This window comes from Mus caroli, chromosome 5 (genome assembly GCF_900094665.2).
Source record: "Mus caroli chromosome 5, CAROLI_EIJ_v1.1, whole genome shotgun sequence".
In the NCBI taxonomy this organism is placed as follows: Eukaryota; Metazoa; Chordata; class Mammalia; order Rodentia; family Muridae; genus Mus; species Mus caroli.
The window spans coordinates 56,113,782-56,134,968 of record NC_034574.1 but is presented as its reverse complement, the minus strand read 5'-3'; the positions used below and the strand labels follow the sequence as shown (position 1 = coordinate 56,134,968).

At 38.4% G+C, this 21,187-nt stretch overlaps 1 protein-coding gene across 4 annotated transcripts in view; it reads left to right on the top strand.

The window, feature by feature from the left end:
- Arap2 (ArfGAP with RhoGAP domain, ankyrin repeat and PH domain 2) overlaps positions 1-21,187 on the top strand; it is a 164,701-nt gene that overhangs the window by 22,236 nt on the left and 121,278 nt on the right. For all 4 annotated transcript variants that reach the window (XR_003836690.1, XM_021162421.2, XM_029477281.1 and 1 more), the window contains exons 3-6: positions 9,570-9,628; positions 10,644-10,720; positions 11,572-11,663; positions 13,515-13,868. Coding sequence is in view for 3 of the 4 variants with exons in the window: in XM_021162421.2 (XP_021018080.1) it covers positions 9,570-9,628; positions 10,644-10,720; positions 11,572-11,663; positions 13,515-13,868 (582 nt within the window). In the remaining variant the exon portion in view is untranslated. The remainder of the gene's footprint in view (positions 1-9,569; positions 9,629-10,643; positions 10,721-11,571; positions 11,664-13,514; positions 13,869-21,187) is intronic.

Genomic DNA, 21,187 nt, shown 5'->3' with positions numbered 1-21,187 from the left:
ACACACACACACACACACACACACACACACACACACACACACACAAATGTACCTAAAGGTAAGTATGCAGACAAAGAATTCAGCCAGTCCATCAAGGGGTGGTGGGTGCTAGGGTAGCTTTCTTTATGCAGTTGGGACTGATGGTGTGTGTGTGTGTGTGTGTGTGTGTGTGTGTGTGTGTGCTGTTTCACTGGTGCTAAGGGTTGAGACTAGCAGCGACTATTGCATGCTAGGCAAATGCTCTAACACAGAACTATTGTTTATTTTTAACTTTTTAATATTGAGACAAATACTTAGGATTTGCCCAACCTGGCTTTGAGTTTACTTTATAGCTTAGGAGTCCTTGAATTTAGTGTTCTCCTGCCTTAGCCTCCAGAGAAGCTGATATAACAAGCCTGTGCCACGCTAGCAGGTGTGGTTGAGAAGGAAACCGTAATGTGGGGGGGGGGGTGAGTGCTGGTAAGGTAAGGAGGAGAAGAGTTGGGGAGTTCCAGGAATAGGTCCAGACTTTCCCTTAATAAGGTTACTGCAATACAACTCTGTTATTGTGTTAGCCTTCAGCCCCATTTGGTGTGTGCTCCACCCCTGCCCCACCCCATGCCTATCTAGATCTAGGGTACTTCATTTTCCTACTCAGAGATTTTCATATGAGGGAAGTAGAAAAGGGAGGGAGATCCATTTCCCTTAAGTACTCCTGCTGACCCTGGGCTGTTGGCCCTGCAGTGCATGGAAAAGAAGCTTGCTCGAGATCAGAGGTATCAGAGATGCTGCCAGTGACCCTGAGGTTGGGGTGGGCTATTAGAGATTGCAGTAGTATCTTTCTAGCATGGAGCTGTTGGAGTCTGAAAAGCATACATTTTAGAAGGTTAAAGTTCACATTTACTGTAAAGCAGAACACTGATAAGGAGTCCTACAGTCAGCTTTTGTTCTTCTTACTTGCTTTCTTTATCATGACACATTCTTTCAGAATTATATTCCTTTGTTTCATATGTAGAGACAAGACGACAACTTGTAGGAACTGGTTTTCTTCTTCCACCATGTGGGTACTGCAGATCAAACTCTGGTCCTGAGGCTTGGCAGGAAGTGCCTTAACCTGTTCAGTTATTTAGTTTCCCTTCTTGTTATCCCTAAGGAGAATACCTTAACATGAAACCCGACAATTACTTCTAGATGGGAAAATTTCTGAGTTGAACATGTAAATAAAATGTAAATAATACATTTATTATTAGAGGGTGCCTTAGTTAGGGTTTTCATTGCTGTGAAGAAACACCATGACCAAGGCAGCTCTTATAAAGAACAGTGTTTAGTTGGGGCTGGCTTACAGGTTCAGAATTTCAGTCCATTATCATCAAGGCAGCTTCTAGACGGGAGTGGTGCTAGAGGAGCTGAGTGTTCTGCATCTTGATTTGGCCTCAGCCAGGAGAAAAGGATCTTTTCTGCACTGGGCAGAGCTTTAAAATCCACCTTCACAGTGGCACACTTCATTCTACAATGCCACACCTCCTAATTGTACCACTCCCTATGGGCCAAGCATATTCAAACCACTATAGAGGGTCATAACGTGTATCCATCTGTGTAGGACTTTACAAAAAAATTAAAATTAAAATTCATCTATACTGTCTTATAAATAAAGCATAAAAAGGCATATATTAAATCACAGCTTGTGCTAGTAAATTTAAAATATTTTCAGATAATGTGGTAGACTTGCTTGTTACAGTCCTGTAATGATAATTTATTCTTGGTCCTAGGCCATTTCTGAGATGCTCACAGGTAGAGACTCGCTTGTGCATTACAAATTTTACACTACTGTTCTAGGCTCTGGAACCCACACTTTGGTTTTGAACGTAGATTTTCTTGTGTTAGATAGACATCATGAAACCTCAGGACACTGTAAACAGCTGCCTAAGGAATGTAATAGTTCCCCTTCTGGCTTCAAGTCTGTGATGATCATTTGTTACCAGTGTAATAGCTGCAGCTTAAAAAAAACATTCTTTGAAATGAAGATCTCTGATAGGGTCCATGATTGATTATTTCTGGGGTTTGACTGTCTTGCCCAAATAGTATTTAATGCAGTTTGTAAGGGAGCTCTTTGATATTAGTCTGCATATCAGTGCTTTTCTTGGCAGTTTTAGTGATTAAGTATTTTGTGGAAAGGGGGACTGGAGAGATGGTTCAGTAGGTAAGAGCATTTGCTGTGCAAGCCTGAGGACCTGAGTTCGAATCGCAAGTCCATATATAAAGCTAAGCAGGGATTCATAGGCCTTTAACCCCAGCTTAGATCGGTGGAACCCAAGAGCTTTTTGGCCAGTTGGTTAGCCATTCTAGCTGAAATGGGAACATGCAGTAGAGTGTGAGATCATGTCAGTCAGTGAAGCAGATAGCATTATTGGAGGATACCTAATGCCCTTCTATGTACTCTCCCTGTACATGCTGGGTATGAACTGCTCATTAATGTTCATGGACCACATACATGCAGACATGAATCTGCCCATAGCCACACATGAACACCACACACACACACATACACACACGCACAGGCACAAATACTACACACACACACACACACACACACACACGCACACACACACACACATGCATACAGGCATACACACACACACACACACACACACCACACACCACATACCGCACACACACACAGTATGAAAATCACTTCTATAGGTGTATTGAATATTCACTTGATTGAGTTATTCTTTTTCCCTTTTGTATCCAGGACTTTCAGTGTAGAAAAAATTATTCATAAGCTGTAAAGTAACAAGCATTCCAAAACCTATACAGTGGAACAAAACTTTATAACAGTGGTAACAAAACACCATACAGGCAAAAAGCAATCATCTTTTCATAGTAGATTCAATCTTTAGTTGATTAAGAAATTACCATACGAGTTTGCTTGGCTCTCTCTTCCTGCCATGTCTTATGTCACCTGTACTTGGAAGTTTGTGTTCATTCTTCTCTGTGTGACTTTTCGCTTTTGCCACAGATGCAGTAGCTTGGCCATAGATGGCAACTTCTGTCTGGCGGAAGGGTCTGCCTGTGTAACACTGTCTGGCCTGGGACTCCCAATCCTCCTGCTATAGCTTCCTGAAGTCTGGACATTTCTGGGTACTACCACTCCTGACTCTTGTATTTGTTTGAGTATTCTATTCTTCTGTATCTTGGTGTCTCAGTACCAAAATGAAGACCTTAGCATGTTGGTATATGTGTGTGTGTGTGTGTGTGTATGGTACATATTTTATGAAATAGCTGCTACATAATACTATATTTAAATATAATTTTTCTCCGCTAGTATACTATTGAAACATTGTCACTATTACAAATGAAGGGTGTTCCTATTAAAGACTTCCCAAAACAAAATACCCATCTTAGATTTATTGAAAGGACACAATTCCCTTTCCTACTAAATACAGTGATGCTTGACTCATTTTCCCTCTGAGCTCTTATATAACTAAACACAGTGGTGGATGGACTCTTGAGTAAGTATCTTTTTAAATTGACCTTTTCTCATTCCAGGAAATAGTTGAGGGTAAGAATGGCCAATCAGCAGAGACCCGCGCCAGTGGGACCAAGAGAAGAGCTTATCACTGAGAGCTGGTGTAACAGTCCCATAGCTGACTCTACACATGCAAAGTTCCTATCCTTATTGTGTATTTTTTTTTATATAAATTACAATACTTTGTAAGGAAGAAGTGAACATGTCAGGATTGGGCTTACTCCCAAGTTTGCCAAACTATAATACAATTAATTGTGTTTTAATTTTATCATTTTCTCTTGATATGAGTGATATCATATCTCTTGATGTGATAGAAGCTGGAGGAACCAAGCGGAGGCAGGCTTGAGTCCAGGAGCTCTGACAAGAATGAGTCAACCCTTGGTGAGGGGAAAGCCAATAAACACATAGAAATAAAAGAGTGAAGGAGGATTCATTACTTACACAGTCAGATGACCACTGGGAATAATTCCCAAAGTGCTATTCTTCTGAACAAGGAAAGCAAAATGCTTTTGTTTTACTGATCTCTTAGCTCCTAGCCTCTAGATGGAAAACATTTAGTCGAGAGACTCAGAGTAAAGCCAAAGTTTACTTAGCCAAGTAGGCAAGCACTCCAGAGGGCTACCAAGGCTTTCCTAGAGACGGGCTGTGAGCCAAGGAGCTTCTGTGTTGGGGATTTTCATATTGTTATGAACAGTTTTGAAGTGAGTGGTGTATTGGTGGGATTCCTCCGAAATCATGGTAGACCTGATTTTCCTTGTGTGGTGTTTCACCCTACAATCCCCTAGAAAAGCCCAATAAGGTGGTGAGGATGGTGGTGGTGATGTTGCAGTAAAGGCTGGGGCTGACAATGCAGAAGCCACATGAGCACATATGCACAGGCAAATGGCCTGGTGCTTTAGTGTCTGATACATTGGGAGCAACCTGCTGTCAGCTTCAAGGACAATTAACCACAAAGGGCTGTTCCTGACCACCAGGAGAGGAGACAGCTGCCAGGAGAGTAGCTGCAGCTTTTTGAATTACCTCATATTTCACTCCTTTCTGAGACGACTGATGGTCCAAGGTTGATCTTGTGAGAGTTGGTTCAGATGTTCTTGTGATCCAACGTGTTTTGGATTTTGTTATTTTTATCTTTTTATATTTAGTCTGCTTTTCCCCTAAATACATTTTCAGTTTTTCTCATGTTAGCTCACAAAGCAACGTGATTCCTCATGGTACCTTCAGATATATCACACTTTGTTCTTACCTCTTCATCTCTCTCCTGCCCCAATGCCTTCTCCCTCGCACCTTCTCCACCTCCAGCTGGTGTCTTCATCTCTTTAGTTCTTTTTCAAAAGACGTGGGTTATTTTTTAGTGTGTGTGTGCATGTGTGTGTGTGTGCATGTGTGTATGTTGGTGTTTCAGTATGTGTGCTTGTGCCCTCAGAGACCTGAAGACAATGTTGGATTTCAGACGTTCCAGTACAGGTAGTTGTGAACTACATGACTGGGTACTGGAAACTGAACTCTGGATGCCTGGAGATGCAGAAAGTGCTTTTACCCATGGAGCCATCTCTCTAGTCCTTCTACTGTCATATCACATATGCTCCATTATTCTATCCACCCTCTAGGTATACAAAACAACCTGCTCAGTTTACCTGCTTCTGTATGCTTTCTGGAACGACCAGCTGGCCCAGGATAACCAACTGGTGTGTTCTTCTCTGCAGAAGACATTTGCCCACTCTCATCTCTGCTTATTTTCTGTAGTTATTCACATTACATCCTAAGTGCAGCCCCCTCCTTCCTTTCCTCCCAGTCCTGCCCTTACAAATTTCATCCCTCATTACCCACTCCCCTTTTCAGAGAAGAGGAAGCCCCACTGGGTGCCACCCCACCCTTGGCCCTTGGACATCTAATCCCAGCAAGACGAAGCACCTCCTCTCTACTTAGGCCTAACTAGGCAGACCAAGTTAGTAGGTAAGGGGATCCAGTGGCAGGCAACATTATCAGAAACAGCTCTTCCTCCAATTGTTAGAGGATACATATGGAGACCAAGCTGTACATCTGCTACAAATGTTGGGGACACTGGGATCCAGCCCCTGCAAGCTCTTTGATTGGTTGTTCAGTCTCTTTGAGCCCCATGGGTCCAGGCTTGTGGACTCTGTGGGTTCCCCTGTAGTTTCCTTGACCCCTCAAGTTCACTCAATTCTATCTCTATTCCAGAGATAGTAAGGAAGATATCTGGGACTAGCTGGTGACCTGGGATTGGGGAGGCTATAGGGAATTTATATGTCCTCTTTCATAGTGATCCATTGTAGAAAGGATATCTTGTGTATTGTATGGATGCATCATCTGTCAATTGAAAAGGCAGGAAATGGAAGGTGGGACATCCGTAAGGCAGAAAGAATTCTGGGATAGAGCCAGGCATGGGAATATGTTCCGGGGAAGATGTGAGGAGATAGACACATGGGACTTAAATACAGGTAACCAGCCACATAGAAGAATGTAAGTTAAAATAAATGTGTTATTACTTACGATCTAGTCAGAGAACAGCCTAGCTATTTGTATTTGTAAACATATTTTGAGTCTGAGTCTTATTTCTGGGAACATGGAACTGAGAGGCAGAACCAGGCCTAACTTCTACAAATCCCTGAGTCTTATGTGCTAGAGTTGCTTTATAGATGCATTGGGCCTGGGTTTCACACTCTGTATTTTGATGGGTTGTGGTCTCTGACTGTTGCAGAGAATAGTTTCCTTGGTTAGGGACCCCCATTTCTGTGGGTTCACGGACACATATTTAGAATGTAGTTATGGATTCTGCTAGGGTAGTAATGTGAAGGTTGTAGCTTGTCTTCCAAAATTCATGACTTCACTTGCCTGGGAAGTTGCCTAAGATTGTAGTATGAGGTGTGATTCCTCGCTTGTTGAGTGGGTCTTCAGTCCAATTAAAGAACTGATGGTTACTGCCAAGGTATGTGCCCCTGCTGAACCCTGGGAGTTATTATGCCAGGTTGTTCTGTTGTGGTTCATAGGTGTGTTAGCTGCATAGGAATATGAGTTGTTGCCTTCCTTTGAATGCTCACATAGCTACAACTTCTGGGGTCTTGAAAGCTAGTCTGAAAGAGGAGGCTTTCAGGCTTGATCTAGCATGAGTCTTCCAGGCCCTGCATCGAAGTATGTGGTGTCTTCTGGATAGTGACTTACCCTCCACCTATGACAGACAACCAAGGGTAATAAGAGTCTCTTTGGCAACCAGGACCAATGACTTAAAAGAGGGCTTCTAGTGTCTGGTGATGGTGTTTTCATTAGTCTTTGGCTCTTGGGAACACATTGTCAGCAAAGATGTGAAGGTTTCATATATATATATATATATATATATATATATATATATATATGTGTGTGTGTGTGTGTGTGTGTGTGTGTGTGTGTGTATGTGTGTGTATATATGTATGTGTGTGTATATATATATATATGTGTGTGTGTATATATGTGTGTGTATATATATATGTATATATATATATGCCAACTTATGTGTTTCATAGGTAATTTTAGATATTTTAGGTAATTGTACAATTCTTTGACCTTTTTAGAATTTTCAGTTATTTTACCCTCCTCTTCTCTTCTGTATTTATCTCTCATCCCCATATAAAACCCTCCCACTTTTCTCATTTTCCCCCACAGAGCCCTTATACCCTTCTAGTCCCCTTCTCTAGTGGTCCCCTGCCCTTCCCACCTCTACCACGGCCCTGTTTTCTGGAGTTCTTTAAGCTTATGCACTCACATCTGGATCTTTGAAGCTTGGACGCTCAGATGAGAGAAAGCATGCAATGTTTGCTTTCTGGATCTGAGTTGCCGTGCTCAGTATGATATTTTATAGTTGCTTCCATTTACCTGCAAGATTCATAACTTCCCTTTTCTTTTCAGCTGATGGTAAGAATTGCTATATAGTTTAAACAAATAACTGGGCCATAGATTGTGGGACTATATGCCGACTTTCTGTTTCATTTCTGGTCTATATCTGATACTACATTGTTGGCTTGCTGATTGGACTAGTGTAGTTTTAGATTAGATATTGCAATGATAGAGCTTGTGTCTTCCAATCCTGTTGTTCATTGAAAATTTATGTTGACCATTCTAGCTCATTCAGACTTACATGTAAACTTTCAAGTAATCTTAATACTTTTCTATTTTTTTTAACGTCATTGAAAAAGTATTTTATCAGAATTTATCCATATGTATTGATATAGGGGGATTGGGATTTTAATAACATTGTGTTTTCCAATTTATGAATGTAGTATATTTATTTAAGAATCTTATTTTTTCCTCAGTAATCCTTCAGTTTTTACTGTTTAGGATTTCTTCAGTTAAAAAAATAGTTTTCATGTTTTTATGTAATATTGTAAGAAGAATTGGATTTTGTATGTTAGTTTCCCAGTTATTCATTGCTAGTATGTAGAACTATCAGAGTTATTATTTATTCTTTTTCCTGTCTTTGGTATACTGAATAGTTTGAGAAGAACATGTGCTAGCACCTGCCTATTATACCTGGTTTCAGAGGGTCTGAAGAGTAGATTCAGGGCCATGAGTTCCAGCACTCACTGAGATAAAGAGTGAGTTCAAGCTTGACCCAAAAATATATGATGTGATGTGATATGATGTGATATGATGATGTATTATAATATAACCCTGCCTCAAAACTGCGACCACAAATGATGGAAGCAGATCTTCCTTCCTTTAGAGGAAACCCTTAGTCCTTAGTTCCAGCTTTTAGTACACTTCTCTCAGAAAAGCCCTTTCTAGGTCAAATAGGCTTTCTTCTACGTGTTGATAATTTTTATATGGATGTGTTTTGTTTATTAAGTTTGTCAATATATTGTCATATTTTTATTACTTTATTCTTCCTACTGTCAATGAAATATTAATTTCTTAGGTGTAAGTTTTACTTTCTTATATTTATTTTTTTATATATTGGCAAATGTGATTTACTAATATTTTATATTTGTGTCCTGACCAATATTTATATATGTTTTGATTAATTAGTTATCACTGTATATTGGATTGGCAAGATGAGTTGACATCTATTTCTCAATATATGTTTTAGTATTGATATTATTTCTTTAATTGTGTGTTGGTATTTACTGTTGAAATATTTAGGCCTAGAGGTTTTGAGCATACGTGATTCATTCCACATTTAAGCTTTTTGTATAGAGAAGGAACTATTAAGTTTTATTTGATCTTTTTAGATGTAGTCATTTGAATGCATGGATAATGTCCAGTTTACTAATGCTTTGGCCATAAGCCTTTTCTTGTTCATAGCTCTTGCTAATGTTCTCAGGCTTTGGAGTGATGCTCTTTGTTTCTCTTTTAATACTTTTCAGTTTTATCTTCTATTACTTATATTTAATTTCACTGAAATTTATGTTTATTGATTCTATAAAAGCCATGTTTTGTAACAGCAATTATTAGATTTTTGTCAATAATTTATTTCACTGATTTCTGCTCTCTTGTTATTTCTTGGGCTCTAACTACTTGGGGAAATGAAGTGTGCCTTGACCCTTTCATCTAGACACGCTGAACTCATATGTTGCATTGATACTTTATTATTTTTTTGTACCATGTCTGCCTCTTTCAGATGTTTTCATAATATAGTCTCACTGTACATATGCCAAATCTGCCACGCATTTTCATATTGTTCTAGAAACATATTTTTGATAAAATGTGATGAAGTTAATGTCAAAATAGCTATATAAATCCTCACATCTATTCAATTAGTTTTTTTCTGACATATGATAACAGTTTTCAAATCAAGTCATATGGACACCAGACAAATGCTTTTTATAAATTTTGAGTGTTGTGGGGAGAGGGTTTAAATGACTTGTAATGTCTGAAGAAATGTTTCCGCTGAATACTAAATCCATAACTGAGTTGGTAGAATATTTCCTTTATTTGTAATTCCAGTTAATCCACGTTTTGCTATTGATGTTTCTATTTAAATTCTAAGTCTTAGACTGATGGAGAGGTCTACTATATATCCTGTATTCAAGATTGTATAAAAAAATGACCTAACTTTTCGTTTTCCTTTAAGCTATTTCCGTGACAGAAGAAGTAATACTACCTCAGCTGGAAAGTCTTTGACACTGAAAAGTGAGTCTCTGCTTTAAAATCTCTGTAAATTTGTTTATTCTCATGTGATCACCTTAAAGTACCGCTAGAGTTGTTTTAGAGGCAGCCTGCCTGAGGAGTTGGGGATTCTGGGGTGACTGTCCTTACTTCCATACAAAAGAAATGGGCACTGGCATTCCTGGAAATCACACCATTTTGAAGAAAGATGTTTTAGATACAGACTTCCATTTGTTATTAGTCAAAGGTTTTCAGCTAAATTAATTATTTCATGGTAGTCTGATATATAGACTATTATATATGAAAAAAAAACATTTTACCTTGGTGAAAAGTTTGATACTCTTGTTTTGGTAAATTGGTCATTGCTTAGACCTTTTTGCTTGGTATTTGAAAATGTGATTACACAAGCTCTGGAATATTTTTCTTGACTGATTACTCTACTTTTGGGAAAAGCTTCCCTAGAAGAAATGCAAATACTGAGGGTTCTTTCCTCTAGATAAATCCAGTTCCCCGATACAAGATGTTTTCTTGAAATTGCTCCTTTCTAGGTCTATTTGTAAGTGTGTTACTAGCTGAGAGTGGTTATAGCATGAGGTCTGAGGTTTGATATTACTGTTGATATTGCTGTTACATTAATGAGCCCCTTAGAGTTGTTGGCTGGGTGTTAGAAATGAGCTCCTTTCTTTTAAAATAGTCTTGGTTTTCTAAACTATCCTAATTTGCACACTGGCCAATTTCTGCTGTCCAGAGACACAACTGGTTACATTTCATGTGGATCCTGGAGACTAGCAAGGCCATGTGAAACTGGTTCTGACTTCAGCATTGGTGATTGTATGGGCAAGTGAGAGCTATGTATTAGGAAGACCATGGGCAGAGTTGGTTTAGAACGTAAGAATTGAGCATCATTCTGGACTCCTGTAGAATAATGAGTAAGCTGTGATGTTGCTATAAAATAATTAAACAATGCTTTTATCGTTATTGTTTGCTCTATTCCACATTATTCATCTTTTCCATTCTCATTCTGTAATTCCTCCAAAAGATTCAAATGAGGATAATTCAACTTCCATCTTTCCTTATGGAGAGACATTTCTCTTCCAGAGACTAGAAAGTTCCAAGGTTAGTCTCATTCATTTTCTTTTATGTTTCCATAAGCAGTTGTTTGTTCTGTAGCTTATCCATGCATTTTCATTTCCCTGTAAGCTACAACAGTGGTGCTTTTCATAGTATTTCCAGATGGTAAGACTTTAGCTTGGACAAATCATGGCAGTCCTTTAGCTATGGCATACCTTTAGCTATGGCTCATGTAGACACATTTTTACTTTGACCTAAAACTATGGAATAGTGCATTGAAGAACTTGCCACAGTGTCACTTACTATCTGGAAATAGTCAAAAATTACTAAAGCATAAACCTCCATAGGTTTTAAGTGGCCATATATTCTGAGGCAGACTTCCTAAGGATAGAACTTTGGAGATTTTATTTAGATTAATAACGCAAGCTTCATTTCTAGTAATTCTCCTCATTTACTATTTTGTTTCTTGAGTTGATAAAAGAGACATGGGAGAAAAATACATAGTAGAAATAGCTAAGGATTTGATGCAATGGCAAAGCACTGGTCTGTTCTGTACAAGGTCTGGGGTCTGAGTCATAGCTGCTTTCCATAAGATAACATAGAAACAACTAAAATCCACAACCAGACAAGTCACACAAGGGCTTGAGTATGTGGGATTTATTGTTAGTTAACATTGTTTATTCTTAGTTAATGTAATGAATTGATTTAAACTAAATACCAAGGATATCAGAAACTGTTTGATATTTGAATTGTTTTGAACTGAAAATTTATCTAACCAGTTAAATTTGGTTAATAAAAATAAACTCAAATATTGTATGTGATTGGAAAGTACTGTTACAGTATAAATAATTGCCGAAACCAACAAGCACAACAATAAATGTATTTATTTTGAACAGAAGCGATCTATAAAGAATGAGTTTTGGCCACATGAGAACACAGTTAAAGAGGAAGCAGCCACTACAAGAAACTCTATCCTAACCCAGTCAAGGTACGCTGTGTGTGAATGCTCATGAGTCCCTCTTCAGAATAAAAGTCATTTGCTCATTGTATAATGAAGTTCTACAACAGTCATTTACCTAAGCAAGTTCAAGTCTTTCCTTCCCTTCCTGAATGTTTTCTGGACAGTATTCACCATAGTCCTTGAGCTGTCATGTGTAAATTGAGTATCTATATTTAATCTGGAAGCTGAGTGGTTTCTGTAGCAGCTTATTTTTGTCTCCTACTGACTGCGTTCATCTCTCCAACACTTGCCTGAGGAGGTGAGCGTGCAGTGGCTGTGTCCACTCTGCCCCCAACCCTGAAAATCAGTTTGATGTTTATTAAACTTAGTTTCTCCAGCTCTGGTTAGACCTTATACAAAGCATCTTAAAAATAGAATAAACTTAAGAAGATTTATAATGATTGAAATGGAATAACTGTGTCTCCATGATTTTAACTGCCAGGAATTTGCTTAAAAATACACCTTAAATGCACATTTGACTCTAAAGTCTCTATAATCTAAGTACCACCAAATATATGTTATATACTGTGCAGATATGAGCAACTTTTGTTAGAATGTTAATTCTTTATGCACTACTAGGTTATTGCTTTTGAGATGGGCTACATGTAAGGACAAAGGAAAAAGAGACAGTGTAAAACCAACTGGACTTAGAATTGTGAAAATGCAGTGTGTCCTTTGTGTTAGAAATCCACTATTGAAGAGAACACGAGCACTCATTTTTTTTTTTTTTTTTTTTGGTAACATATGATAAATACCCCAACCTAAGCTTTATATGTCTCTCAGTTTTAGTAGGATTTGCTAGGCTGGGTTATAACTCATATTCACTTTACTTTCTGCCTTAATTTTCCAAAGCTAATACTCTTGTGATTTCCTTGAGTTAAAAATAAGTAATGCATCCTCAGTGATAAGAATCTTTCATGAAAAGAAATGTGAAATGGCTAGGTCACATGAGTCTTTAAGTTATAGATTTTTAGAGCATCTCAGCCAGAAAGATGCCTCTGACCTGTACTGTCTCATTGATAAGCAAAAATCCTTCTTGTAATGGTATTCATTTCATATAAATGAGTGAACTTATTTTGTCATTTTTGAAATCTGTAGGAATGTCGTTAGCTGTTAGGAGTGCATCCCAGTAAATATTAGACTCATTTCAGATGTTACATTCTGACACTCACTAATCTATGCTTGTTTGTTGACTAGCAGTGTGGTTTGCTGTTTTTCCTCATTAGCATCTTAACATAGTACTGAGCTGTCAGCCTGGCTCTCTGCTGTATTACATTAGGGTGGAGCATGGAGTCCCTCAAATTGATTAGACAGGTAGGTAAGGAGGAAATAATGTCTTCGGGGGATGAGTCTTCCTTATATTCCCTGGAGATTAGAGATTGGTATGGCATTTAATTGTGCTCTTTTTGATGTTTAAATTTTGATGAAGAGATGGTTTTTAATCCATTGTTACTTGCACTTAACTTCCCTCAGGTCAGAATCTGATTAAATTATACAAAAGACCTTGTCCAATGTTCATATATGTCATAGGATAATAGAATATTTGTTTTGAAATTTTTCCTGGAAAATATATGCCTGTGTGTGTGTGTGTGTGTGTGTGTGTGTATGTATGTATGTATGTATGTATGTATGTATGTATGTGTGTGTCTGTATTTGTATGTGCAAGTCCTGAAGAAGTTTTTAAATTGATCAGATCGGGTAATTGAACCTTTACCAAAAGAACCTTTTGGCCTTAACTTTATGTGGTTGGTTGGTTGGTTGATAAGTTTTAAAGATTCAACTTCCAGTTTAAATTAACCATGTCATTTTTTAATTTGATTACCATTCTTTCCTATTTAGCATATATGATAACAGGAAGGAAAAAGTGAGTGAAGACAAAGTCGAAGACATTTGGATACCCCGAGAGGATAAAAATACTCTTCCACAGGATTCGGCTTCTGAGTCAGAATACTCCACAGTCGAGGAATGCTTCCAGAGTTTAAGAAGAAAAAATTCCAAAGCGTCCAAGTCTAGGACTCAAAAAGCCTTCTACTTGGACCCCTTCAATAGGCACAGTTATCCTTTAAGCTCCACAAGTGGAAATACTGAACCGTCATCAACCATCTCAAATGCCATCTCTCCCTATGCCTGCTTCTATGGATCTTCAGCAGCCAAGGAGAAATGTGGATGGCTGGACAAACTCTCTCCTCAAGGGTATGGACAGATACATTTTGTTTACTAAGTAGCCATTTTGATAGAGTAAAGATTGTTCTTTACTAAATCTGCCAGTGTTCTGTACCCTCTGCAACCCCCAAGATACTTTTTAAAAAAGGAGTTTTCAGTATGTTTGCAAATGCTGGGCCCTAGGTACGTAAGGTGCATGAAGTACAGTACTGCAGTATGGTTTGGAGTAGCAACTTCAGGTTGAAATTAAATTAAAACTAAGGTTTGGATTAAAAATTTAAGTTATGAGTTCACCTCCATATTATTACTGTCCCTTTCTAACTTGATAATAAAATAAATGTGCTTTCCTGGGTCCCACTTCATATCAAAACACACAGACCGAGTTATCATTCCTTAGCTTACACTGTTTGGATTTTGCTCTTATCATAACAGTGTTCTGTTTGAGAAGACAAGCTAGAGAAATGAGCATCTTTGTTTAAGATTTAGGTCATCTTGATCTAGTATCCTAATTTCTTAATGTGCATGAATGATACATCAAGGGTTTTTATATGATTTAAAGCAACTTAAAGACATTTTATATTTGAACACATTCGTATTATTATAGCTTTGCTTTGAATTTTTCATATTTTGATTATGCTGTTTTAGTTTTTATATGTTGCTCAGAAGATCAGAGCCCTTAAATATAATGTGAAAATAGATTGATCATTCCAGAAGTAAACAAATAAATTTCTTTCCTTTTTACATTATGTACTATGGAGAACTCTTTGGGGATAGAGGCCATTTTTAATTAGATTCTTTTTCTACCTTTCTTTTTTTTTTTTTTTAGTTGTTATTTATTTAATTGAAGCCTTTGTTATTTTTATTTCCTTGTGTTTTTTTACATTACCTTATTAATTTACATCATGGATGTTGCCCTTTGCCTCTGAGAGAGTGCTCCCCCTCTTCCCCATCAGGCATCCCTCCTGTCCCTGGGGCCTCAAGTCTCTACAGAATTAGCCACATCCTTTCCTACTGAGGCCAGACAAGGCCGTCCTCTGCTAAATATGTGCTGGGGGCCTTGGATCAGTCCCTGTATGCTCTTTGGTTTGTAGCTTAGTCTCTGGGAGGTCCCAGGGGTCTGGATTAGTTGACACTGCTGGTCTTCCTGTAGCCATCCCTTCAGCCCCTTCCAACTATTAGACTGAAGTTGGAGAGCTCTGTCTAACTTTTTAATTTAAAAATATTTCTTTCTGCTGTGCTTCAAGAATGACTGCACTATTTGGGGGTAAACTTTCTGATGTTTAAGTAACAAATGTGAGTCCTCGAGATATGCTGTTTTTCTCTTATGTTCCCCTGTGACTGTTCTGCAAAGCCTTGGTTTAATCCAAAGTAAGTTTAGGAGCAAAGATTCATTAGAAGCAGATCTACGCATAGTAATAGTATGAATCATATCTCTTAAAAAGTAAAGCCAAATATAATTTGAGTATTGGTCCTATCAGTACTAAGTATATGAACCACGTGTCCTTTGAGAAGCAGATTTTGAATAGAATGCATATTTAAATATCCAAAGCAGGGGCCCATGCTCATGTATATAAGTTCATATAATAAATCATTAAAAGAAACATAAGCTCTAGTATTTTCCAGCATTTCATGTCTAAATTATTGGTAGTTAGGGAGAAGGAGCTGTCGTCGCAGAACACTAATGGAAGAATCGGAGGATTCTTGGTGTAGAGCACTCTGTAGCTAAGGCTTACTAGGTAGACTGCAATGGTCTGTTGCACTTAACAGACTTGATAGGTTCATGCTCTGGGCACATTGAGAAAGCTTGACCATTGTGACTATCTCTGGGATAGTTAGAACATTTTCCATTTTGTCTTTTAATAAAACATTGATTTTCCCCTCATTTCTTGAAAATCTACCTATGGGGGAGAAGCTGTGATTTTAGATTTATATTTTTCCATTTTGGGAAAAATGATTCAGTTTTTTTTTTTATCTAGCTTAAATGTTTTCTCTTGGATAACAATATGAATGGATATAAGAAAATAAATAATTTTTTCATGCCAAACTTTAAAAATATCTCTTATACATGATGGTGTTTCTTGGCTTAAAAGAAATACTTATAACTGGCCAAAAATCATATAATAAACTCAAAGCAGAATCTGAAACTTGCTCTTTCTTGGCTGGACTCTGTTGCTCTTCGAAGCTGTTTATGGTAATCATTATCTAATAAGGTGGCTCTCCCCATTTTTTACACAGAGCTCACTGAGCTTAGTCTTATGGTCAGTTGTTTCTGGTTCATGTTATGTCAACTGAGATGACATTCTAACTTCTGTACCAGCAACCATCATTCTTCCCAAAAAAGGGCCAAGTAGGAAATATTTTGTGACCCTACAGCTTATGTGCTTTCCATTGTAACTTTTCAACTCCATTGTGTCAACATGAATTCAGATATCACTAAGCTGTAGTAACAGTATGTGAGGCTGTATTCCAATAAAACTTTATTTTCAAATTCATATGGCAGGCCAGGTTTCCATCATGGCCTTTAAAGCATAAACCACAGAAGTGGATGTCTCGTATTTCATATAACCACTGTATTGTACCTCACTGCATTCCAGATAGTAGAACAGAATAAAAAGTATTAAGCAATATTTTCTTCTCATTTTTCCATGACCAAACTTTATTTTTAATGTACAGGGATTTTGTAATACAAGTGGATGAATTCAATGCATGTTAGTATGTGAAAATTTATATGTGGCCTTGAAAGCAATAGGTCTACATTAGCAGGGCAGTTACCCTTTGGTGTTTTTGTAATTGGTATTCCTTAAAGCTGCATATATGAATGGTCTAAATGTAGTAATAGTAAGATACTAGCTAATATTTTTCCAAGTAGGATTTTTAAGTGTCCTCAACATTCATGAGTGACTTTCAAGGAAATAATAAAAATGTACAACATGGACTTTACATGGTTGAATACATGTTGTCTTTGGAAACAGAAACAACAGTTTTGACATCCTGTGAAAACTATCATTTTTATAATTTATAAAAACCACAATTTTATAAAGAAAACAATGTCTTGATGAAACATTGCCAGTTGAATTTAAATTCCAGAAAGTTGGGCAGGCATGGTGGTAGACATCTGCAATTCCAGTGAGAGGCAGAGGCAAATGGATCAATCCACGCTTGAGGTCAGTTTTGTCTATACAACAAGCTTTGAGTTAGAGTGGCCTAAATATAGTACAGCCTAAGACTGTTGGTTTAGGAAATTATGTAGCAAAGCTGCTTTGGGGATGGGTCTCAGTGGTAGGGTGTCTGCCTAGTGTAGACAAAGCCTTGGCTTCAGTCCCCCAGTACTGCAGAAAAAAATATGTATGAAAGAAGCTTTAAAAACAGGAATCCATAACAGGAGTCTCATAAACTGATATGGGCTATTGCCGTTTTGCTTGGTGTCCTCTAGACTTTGAAGGTAAGTCTTTATCACTGAAGATACAACATACTTCAGACACAAGGCTTAGAAGAATGAAGCTTGAAGTAACTTGGAAGCTTCCTGTCAGAGGGATAGCCCTCATAATATCTAAATGTGCTTTGGATGAAAGAATGAAAAAACGAGAGTGGGGGGAGGAATAGCCCTATCCAGTTGAAATCCTGTGAACCATGACAATGACTGGCATGGCAAGATATCTCCAAGGACACAATAATTGGAGGTTGGCACAGGTACTTGACAGCTGTCCAGTTGGACTTACTGCCTGCTTAATAGAAGGAAATTCATGCTTTTATGCAATACCAGTCATTTGCCTGTGGCTAGGAGGTCATGTACTCTGGAGGATACCCTACCATTGCCACATTCCAACATCAGTGTAATATCTAACTGCGTTCTAAATGGGTATTCTTACATTCAACAGCTAAATACAGCTCCCATTCCTTATCAAAGAAGCCGGTTTTTAAGCATGAAGAGAACATTATAGAAGGCATTGATTGGTTAAAGTGCAGTGAGCTGACCACAGGGTTCCCAGTTCCATTTGATACATCTATTAGCACAGCACTATACCTAAGGATCACGGAACATTGGAAAGAAGGAGCTAGAAAGATTTCATTAGCAACAAACCACAGTATTTGTTGCTAGGTGGTAACTTCTATATATGAGCTGCATCCATACAATCTCAACAATGTGTTTACCCAAGTAAGACTAGCACAGTGGCACCATGGAAGAAGAGCTGTATGTGATTAATGACTGCTGAGAGAGAGAAACTCAGTCTTGTCTAGAGGTAATTTCCTGAGAGATTATCCTATCTTAAATTGTCATCTCTAAACACACAGCCATGTATGCAAGCATGTGGGCACAGAGGAGAAACTGAGGGAGACCAAAGATTGAAACTAATATGAGTACAGTACTTATATATGACGTTAACAAGAGAAAAAATAATTAAAAATACTGAGCTCCTACCAGTGTTTCCAGCTAGACAAAACAGCTTTTATTAAAAACAANACAAACACAAAAGAACTCACACAATATGTACTCACTGGTAAGTGGATATTAGCCTAGAAACTTAGAATACCCAAGATATAAGATACAATTTCCTAAACACATGAAACTCAAGAAGAACGAAGACCAAAGTGTGAACACTTTGCTCCTTCTTAGAATTGGGAGCAAAACACCCATGGAAGGAGTTACAGAGACACAGCTTGGAGCTGAGATTAAAGGATGGACCATCGAGAGACTGCCATATCCGGGGATCCATCCCATAATCAGCCTCCAAACGCTGACACCATTGCATACACTAGCAAGATTTTGCTGAAAGGACCCAGATATAGCTGTCTCTTGTGAGACTATGCCAGGGCCTAGCAAACACAGAAGTAGATGCTCACAGTCAGCTATTGGATGGATCACAGGGCCCCCAGTGGAGGAGCTAGAGAAAGTACCCAAGGAGCTAAAGGGATCAGCAATCCTATATTGTTGTGGAACAACAATATGAACTACCCAGTAACCCCCAGAGCTCTTGTCTCTAGCTGCATATGTAGGGGAAGATGGCCTAGTCAGCCATCAGTGGAAAGAGAGGCCCATTGGTCGTGCAAAATTTATCTGCCTCAGTACAGGGGAACGCCAGGGCCAAGAAGTGGGAATGGGTGGGTGGTGGAGTTTGTGGGGGAGCAGGTGGGGTACTTTTGGGATAGCATTGGAAATGTAAATGAAATAAATACCTAATTAAAAAAAAGATTTGCAGTACTTTGGCTCTTTGGCTTTAAGAATATTTGATTGGGCTATGAGGACCTATTGTGTCCTGACCCATAGTTCCTAATTTCAGGGTTCTCATATCTATATAGGCACAGGTGTGAAGGACTATGTACATTTTATCTCAGCATTTCTCCAATATTGAATTTGGAGGAGGAGTCCTCTAAATTATAAAGGACAAAGAATATGGTTGAATGTGCTGTGCTGTTTCTAGGAAATCCATTCTGAAACCTCGAAGACCATCCAAAATACAGATGTACTTTCTAACTTTTTAAACATACTCTTTTATAATTGTTTATGTGGCTGTTGTAACAATTTGAGCATATTTATAAAAACAAGGATGATGATATAGCAAGACTTTCACATTTCATTTGACAGGATCTTTTAAGATTTTATTTTCTCTCTCTTATGACTGTGTTTTGAAAACTTTTTCATTCCGTGGGACTACCTGACATCGCAGCAAAAGCATGTGTTGGTAGAGACAGGGCATCTGAGGATAGCACAGAACAGGTAGTGAAAATGATTGCTTAGGAGTAAATAGAAGGAGGTACACGAGATCAAGATGCCTCTTTGGCCTTTCTGGTAGGAGGGGCAGAAAAAAAATATACGAAATGTTAGGACATTGGTAGGGAAAGGCTCAGAGATACAGTGTAAGGTTGCAGGGGTGAAGCAATGCTTCTTCAAAAATGTATAGAAGGGAATAGCATTTGTTGTTCGACATGGATAAGACTTTTAAATGGAGTTTTAGAAGAAACACTTCTCTGCCTGCCAAGAGGAAAAACACTCTTTGGCAGGTGATGTCAGGAAGGACTGGGGTGTGCAACAGAGCTGGGGTAAGACCAAAAAGTGGTTGATATCATTTGATTGTAGATGGAGAAAAAAATGTTCCAGTACCAGTCAGGAGAAGCCATCAGTGAAATCAGACTTCCAGTTAACAGGGAAAGGGAGGAAAGAAAAAACAGTGGTCAGTTACCAAGGAAAGGTCAAACTAAGAGAGGTGTGAGTCAGAGCAGGTCAGCCAGGGACTTCTCAGGAAGTTAGAATTCATGCTCTTTGGGCCTTTGTCTGTGAGTGATTTCTCAGTCAGTGTCCAGTGATCTCGGCTACTTATGTAGGGCAGTTCCCCACCTTGCTGCAGGAATGATCTCTGGTGTCTGTAATACTTTCCCATGGCAAGGCTGGCAGTGGAAAGCTACTTTGAGAAGCTGGCCCATTTATTTTTCTGTTAAGTAATAATTACCTGGTTGAACTGGAAGTTGAATGAAAATATTTTATTAAAATGATCATTTTTATACTGGTGAAACAGCTGTGCATTTTGCAAATTACTTATCACCTGTAATAGCAAGAGAACAAAATGCGTTGTTTACAGTGGAAGGGAAAAATACTAGCTTCAGTTTCCATTCAAGTAAACTGACTAATTCAGTCAGTCTGGCTGAAGAAAAATGCTTAGGGTCATAGGAGTCAGGCAGTCTAAATTAGAGCTGCCAAGACTTCTTTCTTTCAAAATGTCACTTAAACCTGCATAGAACTCAGCGCCGGCCTTTCCCACGTACTAGTGTAAGGTTAAGACCAAGACCTGCTTTGTGGAATCCTTAGAGCTGACACTTAATTGGCACTCCGTAATCCTCAGTCTTCTGTCCCTTCAGAGCCCTTATTGCTGATGATGATCTTTGACTCTGTTACAGGGACAGAGTTCTAGTCCTTTCCTTAGTGATAGACTTAAGGGAAAGATGCTATCATTTCACCTTGAACTTTGAGAGCTCAGTCCCTTTAACTGCTCCCAGAGCACATTATTTAAGTCAGAAAGTTTTCTAAACAAGCTAATACACAGACAAAAATACAAGGCAACTCTTCCCAAGCAGTCTACTCACAAGCCACCTCCAGCTTTATCATTTATTTGTATCTTTAAGTTACTGTATGTATTGCATTTTCTTTTTTTTTTTTTTGGTATTTATTTTATTAACATTTCCAATGCTATCCCCAAAGTCCCCCGCCCACTCCCCCACCCATCCACTCCCACTTCTTGACCCTGTCATTCCCCTGTACTGAGGGAGATAAAGTTTGAACAACCAATGGGCCTCTCTTTCCACTGATGGCCGACGAGGCCATCTTCTGATACATATGCAGCTAGAGACACAAGCTC